Source organism: Rousettus aegyptiacus, unplaced genomic scaffold (genome assembly GCF_014176215.1).
Source record: "Rousettus aegyptiacus isolate mRouAeg1 unplaced genomic scaffold, mRouAeg1.p scaffold_m13_p_15, whole genome shotgun sequence".
NCBI classification, from domain to species: domain Eukaryota; kingdom Metazoa; phylum Chordata; class Mammalia; order Chiroptera; family Pteropodidae; genus Rousettus; species Rousettus aegyptiacus.
This window is the reverse complement of record NW_023416290.1, coordinates 2694383-2705940: the sequence shown is the minus strand read 5'-3', so window position 1 is coordinate 2705940 and position 11558 is coordinate 2694383. Positions and strand designations below refer to the sequence as shown.

General features: G+C 52.6%; 1 protein-coding gene across 1 annotated transcript; it reads left to right on the top strand.

The window, feature by feature from the left end:
- Positions 1-7409: 7409 nt before the first annotated feature.
- Positions 7410-10868, top strand: FABP5 (fatty acid binding protein 5). The gene is made up of 4 exons (XM_016151464.2): positions 7410-7539; positions 9484-9656; positions 10026-10127; positions 10622-10868. The coding sequence occupies exons 1-4, from the start codon at positions 7461-7463 to the stop codon at positions 10673-10675; spliced, it is 408 nt and encodes a 135-aa protein (XP_016006950.2). The 5' UTR covers positions 7410-7460; the 3' UTR covers positions 10676-10868.
- The last annotated feature ends 690 nt before the right edge of the window (positions 10869-11558 follow it).

The window sequence follows — 11558 nt, the reverse complement described above, 5'->3', positions numbered from 1 at the left end:
AGCGGGCAGGCTTTGTCCACTAACATATGTTTTTGCTTAAAAAATACATATTTTTACAATAATTTCATTAAAAACTTTTGGAAATTACTAAAAAGTAAAAAAAAGAATCATGGCGCCCTTATCCAAATATTATTAACATTCGATGTATTTTTTTCGTGTTTTGTCTATAGATTGTTTTTGTTACATGGTTTGTGAGCTTATTTGCAGTTACGTACCCAGCTCGTGCGGCAGGTGCGGGCTGCGTGCAGGCTTCGGCCGCCGCTGGAGGGGTTCCCGTGGAGGAGCACGCGGTACCCCCTCCTCTGAGAGCATCGCTCGAGCTTCCACGGGGAAACGCAGCCGCGTGGGCGGGAAGAGGAGCAGCCGGAAGGCCCACCCGGGAGAGAGCCGGGGGGCCGCGGGCCGGCGAGTGGCGGCGGGGCCGGAGCGGCGGCTGCGGGCTGCGTCTCGTCTCGCTGGTTGAGCGGCCGATTGCGGGGCACGAGAGACTAAGGCGACCCAAGGAGACGCCACGTGTCCGCTCCGGGCGACGGGCAACGCGGCGCTCTCGCCGGCCGGGATGCGCGCCCCCGAGTCGGCGTCTGCGGCGCGGTGGGCTGGCCGGAGTCCGGAGTCCAGGACGCGACTCTCAGCGCGAGACGCACGGTGCGGGCGGATCGGACAGAGACGCACCCGTGGCCGGCGGGGTGAGCATGTTCCAGACGGAGAGAGGCGGGATCGACGAAGCCGGCTCCCCGGGGTAGGGGCGCGCACGGCGGTCCCTCGGGAGCCGGTGGCCGAGGCGTGCAACCTGGCTCTGCCCCTCGCCAGCTGCGCGACCTGGTCCAACCGCTTAGCCTTTCTGGGCCTCAGTTTCCTCACCTGTGAACCGAGGCTCGTAACGACACGTCCGACACAGGTGTGCGTGAGCGCTCGGTAATTCGGCATTTGTAAAATGTCCGGGTTGCGGGCCGCGACACGTGCAGAATGGAGGCGCTGGTCGGAGGTCGCGGCGCGAGGCCGTGCGGGGACATCGCGGCGGTGCGAGTGCGGGGCGGGCGCGGGGCCCAGGGCGCGGGGCCCAGGGCGCGGGGCCAGGGCGGGAAGGCCCAGGGCGGCGGCGCCGGACCAGGCCAAGGGCCGCGGGCGGCCGGGAGCGCGAGGCGCTGGCCCGTCTCTCTCTCTCTCTCTCTCTCCAAGTACCTTGCTGTTCCCGTGGCAATGCGAGGCGGTCGAGCGCCCGGCGGAGTCGAGAACGTCTCCTCCTCGCTGGAAGGCGGCGCCCCCCGGCGCCCCCGGGCGCGCCCGAGTTGCCAGCACCCCGGCTCTGCGCTCCCGGCTCTTTACGAGGCAGAGTGAGGCCGACCGAGCACAGGCACCGCGACGCCGTGACAGCGGATCCGACCCTGGCGGGTGGGGGGGCGGGCACCTAGCTCGCGGAGGCGCTGGACAGAGGGCCGGGCCATCCCTGGGCGGGAAGGAGTGGAAGGCGTGAGATTTCGTGACTAAGAAGGGCGGGAAGTTTGGAGCCTGCGCACTGTGTATTTGGGGCATTTTTTTCATTAACCATTTTCCGGCCGCGTTGACCGTAGGGGGCTGCTGTGTATGTTTTTCCTGAGCAGCAAGGAGGCCGGAGGGTTACGAAATGAATTATGGTGTTGTATTTCCCACGGCCGCTTAAAAGCCAAACATTAGTATTGCTATAATCGTCCATTATTAACGACTATTTTCGTAGTCCAAATATGAATTGATAGAAATAATTTCTAGGCTAATCTACTTCCCTTATTCTTCATGCCAATATTTTTCCTTACAAAGTATTTCTTCTAAGTATTACATAATTACTTAATACACTTGGCGTTGCTGGTGAACCTGTAATTTGGGTTTATGTTCTCACTTACTCTGGAAGAACTTCACTCAAGCAACTACTGCAGTTAGATTATGCCAATATTTTGCTGATGCTGAGTGGGTGGAAAGGCTTCTTCAGAGTGTTTCGTAAGAGCCTTGTTAAACCAGTTACCATAGTATTTTTTGGTTCTCTTTGGCCTCTAGCTTATTCTAAAGTAAAATGTAATTGGAATTATTGTTCTTTTTCACTACTGTTTTTTGCTGTAATTCATAGACCACCTCACACACACCTCTCTCTCTCTCTCTCTCTCTCTCTCTCTCTCTCTCTCTCTCTCTCTCCCCCTCTCTCTCTCAGATACATATGTCTACATACGAACCATCATAATTGGATACTTACAGGCCCACTGTGTGAGAATTAGTGAGTAGAGATTCCATGTTGTTAAGAGGGTCGAACTATGACCATAGCTAGAAAATACTGGAAGCAGATTTCAGCACAGTTAGGCCAATGGCTTTCTCCCAGGGAGAGCTTTTAAGGCACAGGGTGGCTTCTTGGCGAGGGCATGAGGCCTCCACCGGCAGGAGGCTTCACAGAGACACCGGATTTATTTCCACTGAGGGGACATGAATGGGCTGTAGTCAAAGTAGCAGACATACACAATTCCTCCAAATTCTGGCTTTTTAAGATTCCTCTTTGGTTCTGAATCCAAGTCATGAATCCATATTCAGAAATGGAACTACACAACTTGAAAAGATTTATGAATAATATGTCCGCTGGAGTGACAGCGAATTGGGCCGAGATCAAGTCTGACCAGGAATCACGGCCAAGGACGAACATTACAGGACTTGGGCGTGGGCACCAGAGAGCAAGTTTTACTTCTGAATGAGCAGTAGCGACGAGCTGGCTGGGCTCTGTCAGAGCACGGAGGCCCGAAGGCTCTGGGTTGAGAAAGACTGGTTTTGAAAGATCTAGGGCTCTGCCCTAAAAACGAGAGGCCGCTGCCGCCACAAAGCTTCATGCAAAAGGAGAACTTCGTATTTTCCCCCAGATCTAATGTCGCCATTCACGTCTGTCGGAAAGTGCTAAGTCAGAGGTGTGCTGAATTCTGAAGTGATTTTTATTTTATTTGCTTCCAATTAGGATTTATCGTTCCACTTGCTTTCAAGTGAGATATTAGGCAATTATGATTTTCTGTTCCATAAGGGAGCCAAACTTGTGTTTCTGTGAGTATATCTCCGAAACGAATATGTGAACCCAAAGGCGAAAATACATGGAAAGATATTCAATTTGGGAAAAAACAAACAAACAAACAAAAAACCTTTTTTTCATATAATAAGAGATAAAGTAAGCCATTTTCGTGTAGTAAGTAACATTCAAAGGGACCCTGGTAAGTGACATTCTTGCCTATTTCTAGAACATTAGAAAAGAAGAGAATTCCAGGATCTACTTCGGTTGAAGGGGTCTGCTGCAAGACTGGTGTGGGTCTGTGGCTTCTCAGAGGGTTCGTTGGGACCCTTCTTTCTTGACTGACTGAAGTTTTTATTACTCTGCATGATGTACTGATAATTTTTGACAGAGGCGGTAATATGTCACACCATGCCACGAACGCGATACAACGTGTCATAACAGAGCCATCGTCTTTCCCTGGGAGCCACACGGCCACCAGGATGAGCTTTGCCTCCACGTCTCTTCTCTCGAAAAGGGCTGTCGATGACATGGGAATGACAGCACAGCAGGTGTTTCCGGTCCTTGCCAGGCTGGTGGGGGCAGCGGAGGGTCCCTGTTCTGACTTGCACGGTGGCAGATTTTACTACGCAAGTTCTATTCCTCAGGATATGTATGTCACAGTCTCCGGGACAGCCAGCCGTCAGTATATTCCCTGGTTCACAAAGATGAACCAATTCTAAGACCCAGGGGGAGTGGGTAGCGATGTGGGTTGCTTCGTGATCTCTATCAGTGTTTCTTGGACGAGATGCCTGATCTAAGCAGGGTTCACTTCAGGTGGCTTTGTGGCGTTTGGCACATCAGTTAAAAGTAGAATGTAGCCCTTTAGGACACTCACCTGGTTCCTGCCAGAGAGATGACCTGTCCAATCAAACAAACAAAAATCTAGAATTTCCAGAGGTCATTGGAAGCAATAGGACTATTTATATGCTCTCACCCACACAAAATAAACCACGCACACACACACACATGCACACACACACACACACACACACACACACACACACACACAGCAAAAGCAAACAAACAAACAACTCCCCCAAAACTGTATGGTGTCATCTTGGAAAATTCACTTAATATTATAAAGATAAAATTTATCTGATGTTTTCAAAGACATTTAATACTTGGGTATTTTTTAGAATGTGCTAAACTAAAACAGAAAAAAAAAATTGACTAATGTTGGTTAAATGAAAAAAATCAGAGAAAACAGAAATGCAGCCTCTGGCTGGTATGAGCTCAGGTTACGAAGCCCTTGAAGACCAGGACTGGACCCTTATCCACACGACTATCAGGTGGTCTGAAAAGGCAGGCTGACTTGAATCAAAGGAACCTGTCATGTACGGACAGCTCTGCTCGCCGGTCATGTGTGGGTAAGCAGAGCAGGCCCCGTGTAGACTCTGCAGAGCACAGCCTTGCTCTCAAATTTCGGACCCACACCAGGACCGCCGGCATCCCCTGAGAGCTTGTTGGAAATGCATGATCTTGCACCCAACTCTGGACTCACTGGATCAGAATTTGCGTTTTAACAAGACCCCTGGGCGATTTGTTTGCGCCCTAAAATCTGAGAAGTTCTGCTTTATAGTGATCCCTTTGCTTCCCGGCCCCCTTTCTTTGACTAATCTGGCCATATACTGAGAGAGGACTCGATTTCCTGAACATGGGCTGCTTGGTGATCTCTGCCATGACTTGTTCATCAGGGTGCTCTCTCTCCGCCGGCTGCACGCTTGCTGTCCTTAGGTAATCATATCTGTGGGAGGCACATTTATCTATAGGAACTATACCTGGGAAGCTGTCTTTAAGTAGAATGACACGTCACAACCCAAAGCTGTATGTGCGACTGTTGAGACTTGAAGCTGAGACCCTAACATTTGTCAAAGAAACCTAAGAGAAAAGCTCCGTTTCGCCACTAGGTGGAGATAGAGTGATTTTTGAGGATTTTTTTTTTTTTTTTTTTTTTTTAAAGGTGGGTGAACCAGGGCAAGGATACTTTAACACTTAGCAAGCTGAAAGGGACTTAAGAAATCATTTAGTGTGAAGCCTACCACCTTAATTTTGCAGGTGAGAAAACTGGGGCCTAGAGATATTAAGGAAAATTGCTTCTGTCTTACCAATGGAAGCCTTCTGGAACTAAGGACCACTAAAACTAAGGACCAGCACAGTGAGTTTCACTGATAAGAACGGGCCGGGACACAATGACTGGTCCTTGTTCCTGTATTGTAATTGATCTCCCTCCCTTTGTCCAGTGAAGACATACTCGAGCATCTCATAAAGTCCTACAGGGCTTAGATTTGATTTCTTTCACATTCCTGGCATTTACACCTGCTACTGGGCTCAAGTTAAACAGCCTACAACAGGGCTTCAGAGAGCAGGTTAAGGAAGTTGTTCAGAGCTGGAAATCTGTTATTCTGAAGAAAGGAAAGGAGTATGACTTGAGGGCTTGAAGGACATTAGGAATGGCCTTCCCTAGCCTCTGGGCGTACACGTTACAGGTAAGAGACACCTGAGAACAAGGATGGAGTGTGAGGCTTCCGGTGGCAGAGCCCTCACATGCCTCTTTGTTCCACGGGGGACACTGACAGTTATTTCGGTCCATATCTTTGTTTTGTTCATTGGTGTGTTTTAACCACAAAAGGATTATTTCCACTCATCACATCGAAAAGCGCGTTTAAAAGCTAAGTTTTAGGTTGTGCCTCTGTTTTAAAAACTATTTCCTAAATGCCCAAGTATTCGGTGCTATAGTGACATTTGCCTCTTGACATTTCCGTAACGTGGTTGATTATGATAATCTAAAATGTTCACTACTGAGTCGGCTACTAGTACCATCTTCTACACACACACACGTGCGCGCACACACACACACACACACCCCTCTAATAGGTAAAATGCTAAATCAGCATATTCAGAACGTACAAGTCCAAACAGCCAGGAGCTGCTTATACAAGTGGCAGGGGCAGTGGCCGCCACCTCTTGCATCACGGGGCCAACGATGTACTCAGAACCAGCACGTTTCTGGAGCAGCGGAGCCTCAGCTCAGGTCTTCTGTGGTGCTGAGTCACTCGCTATTAAAATGGCACCACAAGGAACACTCGGGTGACCTAAAACTAGAGCAGGGACTTAAAATGAAAGAAATACAGTGCAGGGGAGTCGATGTCCTGAGGCTTGCTGGGACATGAGCGACCAGCCTCGGGTGTGGCCTGAGAAGGATGGTGGAGAGCTGGCCTCCGCGTGTGGTTCAGGGCTGCAGCCCCCGCCCTGGGCTCCGCCAGGCCCCGGCTGAGCTGAGGGCAGCCAGGTGTGGTCTTGCCTCACCGGGCCTGGGTGAGAAGGGCCTGCACGGGGATGCTCACTCTGGGCACTGTCCCTGTCTCATCTCCTGTCCCACACGACTGACAGAACACCCCTCCGCAAATCTCGGTGGTGGAGTCCAGACTTGACGGGTGTGAAGGGTCCAGGAAGCCCAGAATCTGGCCCAGGTGGGCCCTCAGGAAGTCGACCTCTCTCCATCAAGGCGCTGGCCTCTCTTCGTGGCGGCTTCCTTCATCTTGACCCCGCGATGCCCACGGGGACCCCGAGTAAGACCCTGCGACAAGTACACTTTGAAAAGTATGACGTTCTGCCTACAAATACGGGGCGTTATGATGATGAAAGGTGAAGAGGAAATGCCTCGGAGTCTGAAGACACAGGTCCGAGAAGCAGCTGTGAAGGGCTCCCCGGCTGGGAACGTAAAGTGACGAACCACTCCAGAATGGGAACATCCGGTGGCAGTGACAGTCGCTTAAGCTGAAACTAGCTGCGGAGTTGCATTGTGGAAACCGCACTTTCTGGGACAGCGCCACCCACACCCGCTGATAAAATCGGCTAACCCAACGCAGGTGTACACCCACCCTGAGGTCCCAACTGGGTCAGTGGTGGCCTGAGGGTGGGAGGAAAGGTTCCCTCAGCTGGGTGTGGGATGTGAGTTTGTTCAGTGACGACGAGCAGAGACGAGTAAGGCAAAAAAGTTTCTCAGTTACTCGGTTAACCAAACCGCCGATGAACCCATTCGTGCCGCCCAAGCCTGGACAGGGCTCGTGGCTGCGCTGGGGTGTTCTCCATGGAGAAGGGGCGACGGCGCGGCGGTGAAACGTGGGGCCCCCGGCTCCCCGGGGTACGGGGGCGCCCGAGCGTGCGGGTGCCAGCGCCCGGGGCGCGGTGCTGTACGGGGCGCGCCGGGCGGGTTCGCGCTCGCAGGCGGCGCCGGCAGGTGGAGCTGGCGCGGGGGGCGTGGCGGGCCGGGTGGGGCGCGCCGCTCATTGGCCGCCCGGCGCGGCCCCGCCCACAGCCGCGCTATAAAGGGGCCGGCGCCGGCCGCGGTCCCGCCACGCTGCGCTCGCCGCCTTCACCTCCGCACGCCGTCCGCAGCCCGTAGCCCGCCATGGCCACCATTCAGCAGCTGGTAGGGAGATGGCGCTTGGTGGAGAGCAAAGGCTTCGACGAGTACATGAAGGAACTAGGTGAGGCGTCCGCCTGTCCGTCCGTCCACCCCGGCGTGCTCGGCCCCGCCGCCCCCAGCCCCACCGCGCGGCGAGCCGCCGGCACCGCGGGGCCCGCCGCGTGCTGCGCCCAGGTCTCTGCCACGGGTCCCCCCGGACCCCCTGCTCCTCCGTCCCCGTCGTCCCCGCCGCCCCGCGTGGCCGCACACACCCTGCTCTCCCGCTCCGCGCCCACCGTGCTCCGTCTTTTGTTCTTTGGTGGCGCGCGGGGCGCGGCGCCGCGGAGGATATGCGCGCGGCGAGGCGACAGCTTCAGTCTCGTCCCACCCACGGCCCCCACCCCAGGCCCCCTGCCCGCCCTCGCGGGGGAGCCCGGCCCTTGGGGTGCGCGGTACCCCAGCAGCCCCGGGCATCCTCGCCCCCGCGGCGGTGGTTAGGCGCGTGGCACCCGCCGCACCGACTTGCGCGGGCCGCAGTGGGTGGCCGTGCGCTGCAAGGCGAAGGCCGTGATGCAAAGCTGCACCCCACCCTGCCAGGACCCCCGCGGAGGCCGCCTGGCGGCACGTGGGACGGGTGTGGCCACGAGGCACTTGACTCGCAGCCTTCCTTCCAAGGGAGGGTGGTGGGTCCCTGGGACAAGATTCCATTCCTTTCCTTTTCTAAGCCAGCGGTCATGCCTGCGTGCTGGTCCACACATTGGGCACATGAGCAAACACAAACAGACCCTTGTCACCGGCCACTAGGAGGTGGGATGGAGTAGCACAGCCTGGGTCCTGTCTGGGAGGGGCCTTCCGGCCCTAAGACCACCGTGGGGCTGTGAGGGGGCTTCATAAGCTGCCATCCCACGGTTACCGTAGCAGTGCCCAGTGCACTGAAGAGACTGCACCAGCGTTTGTGCAGGACAGTGGTGCTGGCTGGCTCTGCAGGGAATCTTGAGTATTATTTCTGATCCTGTGAGTACAACAAGAAGGCAGTATTTTTTTTTTTTTTTTTTTACTGTAAGATGACTGAAGAAAGCCGTTTACTGTTCTCACATCTGTGTGTATTCACCGAGGACCAGAGGAAGCTGTTTACTGCCCTCTGAAAGTGCTGTGTTCATCAGATGGCTTGTCACCAAGGTTCTAGAATCACGAGGGCTGTCAAGCTCGGTCCACTAGAAATCGGCCCAGAGCAGAGCCCTTTGTTTGTCCATAGTTCATAGTGAGAATGAGTAACGGCCCAACTACCAGCACAAGGCAAGGGCCCTACGGGGCAGAAGACAGGGCTTGAGGGGACAGTTCACACCAGGCTTAATGATTGACTTTCCGTCTCAATGTTAACATCCAGGGGAAAATACACAGATTACAAATCAGATATGATAGCAATATAGTAATTGAGTTACGTAGCTATGGAATGTTTTCCATATTTGAGGGTAAGATTCTTTCCCATTTATTACCATCATGATTGTGCTATTTTGTCTCTTTTAAGAGGTAAATTTGTGCTATTTGAGCATCTCAAGATTGGTTTCTGTTTGCGTAGTGTATTTATCAAATATCGATCAAGGGCCCTTTATGTATGTGCCAGACTGTGTGCTGGAGTCCGCAGAATCGAGGTCAGTGTCCCAAGTCTGGAGTGCGTCCCTGGCTCTCAGAAGGCCCGCGTGGCATGGTGGCCGAGAGCTGAGATTTGGAGCCAGGCTGCCTGCGTGGCTGGTTCCCAGCCCCGTCACCCTGTAGCTGAGTGAGCTAGGAAGTCAGTTCCGCGCCTGCGTGTCATCCGTGAAGTGGAGACGGGGCCGTCGCGAGGCTTCTGTGAAGTCATACGTGTCGAGGGCTGGCACACGGTGAGCACGGGGTGTGCGGTTACCTCAGTTCTTGGTCAGTGAGTGAACACACACAGCAGAGTAATCGCGATGGAGCCGCCGCCATCATTCTGTAAACTGCGGCGCTGGTCTTCCTGTCCCTTAACATGATTAACACTTCACAGGCGTGGGGATGGCTCTGCGGAAAATGGGGGCCATGGCCAAGCCAGACTGTATCATCACTTCCGACGGCCAAAACCTCACCGTGAAAACCGAGAGTACGTTGAAAACGACGCAGTTTTCGTGTAAGCTGGGAGAGAAGTTTGAAGAAACTACAGCCGATGGCAGGAAAACTCAGGTCAGCTGTCACTTCCCTGGTCACAGGCGCTTCTGCGTGGCAGACTGTTAGTGACATGCTCACTGCTTACAGGCAAGGACGTGATGGAGAAGTCTCAACTTAGGTTATGAACTGAGTTTTGACAACTTAGTAAAAGGACCAGTTCACGACTTAGTCTTTTTCGGAAAAATGGTTTAAGGAACACGAGAGAGGCTGAGCGTTACATGTGTCTAGACTGAAAAGTGGCAACCATGTCCTGAATAAATCACTGGGGTTAATGGCGCAGGCCCAGAAAGGAAAAGATGAAATGTCGACTCAGGAGGTTCCAAGGCGTGGGAGCGCTCTTAGCGTGTGCTTCGGGGGATTAAGAAGTGTGCTTTATTTTTGCAGACTGTCTGCAACTTCGTGAACGGGGCACTGGTTCAACATCAGGAGTGGGACGGGAAGGAGAGCACCATCACCAGGAAGGTGGAAGACGGCAAGCTGGTGGTGGTAAGTGCCCGTCACTGCGCTGGAGTCACGGACCCCGAGCAGGACCGCCGGGGGAGGGAGGGAAGGAAGGACGAGTTACATACGGAACGCTGGGCAGGGAGGAAGCCCTCTGTGGGGCGGAGGAGCAGGCGGGGCGCCCTGTGGGCTTGAGGCCACACTCTGCTGTGACATTCCAGGGTAGTGTGGGCAAGCCCCACACTGCCCTCGGGGGAGCGTGTTTTTCCATTTCTTTAAAAAGGGGAATAACACTCGCCAAGACCAAGTCAATCATTTAGATATTGCCAGTCAATACTTCAGTGGTCAGTGAAGCATATGCCCATCTTAAGCAGAATACCAGGGTCTCGCTTTGCAAACCCAGGAGTCCTAACCTGTGTCTTCTCCGTGTATGCAGCAGATGACGAGGTTTGGTAGGATTCTGATCCTAGCACTTAACTGCCACCGTTGTCCTGGGATGCGAGACTCACTTAAGTCTTCATTGTCGCTTTTTCTCTTAGGATTGCGTCATGAACAACATCACCTGTACCCGGATCTATGAAAAAGTAGAGTAAAAATTCCATCATCCTCTGGACAGGAATTAGCTGCGAGTTTAAACGGGCTCAGTTCAATGAGCAGATCTCTCTATATGATTTTTTTTTTTTCATTACTGTGTTCAATTAACAAACGTTTTACATTCAACTCTTTCCGAGTGTTGGTTTAATTAGGATCATCCCTTCGGTTAGTTAATAAATTTGTTTATGCTAATCCAGCGTTGTATGCTTTTTTTTTTTTTTTTTTTAACTTTAGGAAATTACTGATGAGTTTTAATTAATGATGAATTGCATAAATTCTGGGATAGTCTTGCGCGTGCTAGATCAAGATCATGTTTTAGTAATTTATATAGAGTGTTATTTCTATGGCAGATACACTACCAATCATTTAAGCTCGCTCTCTGCTATTTGAACTTTGTCAACTGAAGAATCTTAAATTTTTGGCAGAGACTGATGAAAAATTGCCATGTGAAGTGTTAGAATAGGTTAAATTCTCATCTTGATTAATGGTCATATTTTCATTGTGAGCTTTTAACTATTACTCAGGAATTCTGCAACCAAAAATTCATTTAGTAAACATTCCGAGGGCCTCTCGAGTAGACGGTGTTCTCGTGAGGCACATCCGAACCCTGCACAAATCCTTGCCTTGCTGCCAGCCCTGGAAGGACATGGTGTGAACACACACAGAAGAGCTAGAATTCTGGCGGGTCCCTGTTCTGTTTCTCAAACACCTGCAGTTCCCATTTGGAAAAACAAGTTTATGGACACTGGGCTCCAGCTGTGTGTGTGACCCTCAGAGCAGCACTCGGAGCAGCCAGTGCATAACCTGTACTTAGGAGTGAGAAAACAGGGTTTTGATCAGCTTGCGTGTCCGGGGGCGTAGGAAGTAGGGGTGGCTGGGGAC

Excerpts from the sequence above, each read along its gene's own strand:
- FABP5 (XM_016151464.2), top strand. The coding sequence starts at position 7,461 with ATGGCCACCATTCAGCAGCTGGTAGGGAGATGGCGCTTGGTGGAGAGC. Across the intron at positions 7,540-9,483 it reads CGAGTACATGAAGGAACTAG|GCGTGGGGATGGCTCTGCGG; the intron begins GTGAGGCGTCCG and ends AACACTTCACAG. Across the intron at positions 9,657-10,025 it reads CCGATGGCAGGAAAACTCAG|ACTGTCTGCAACTTCGTGAA; the intron begins GTCAGCTGTCAC and ends TTATTTTTGCAG.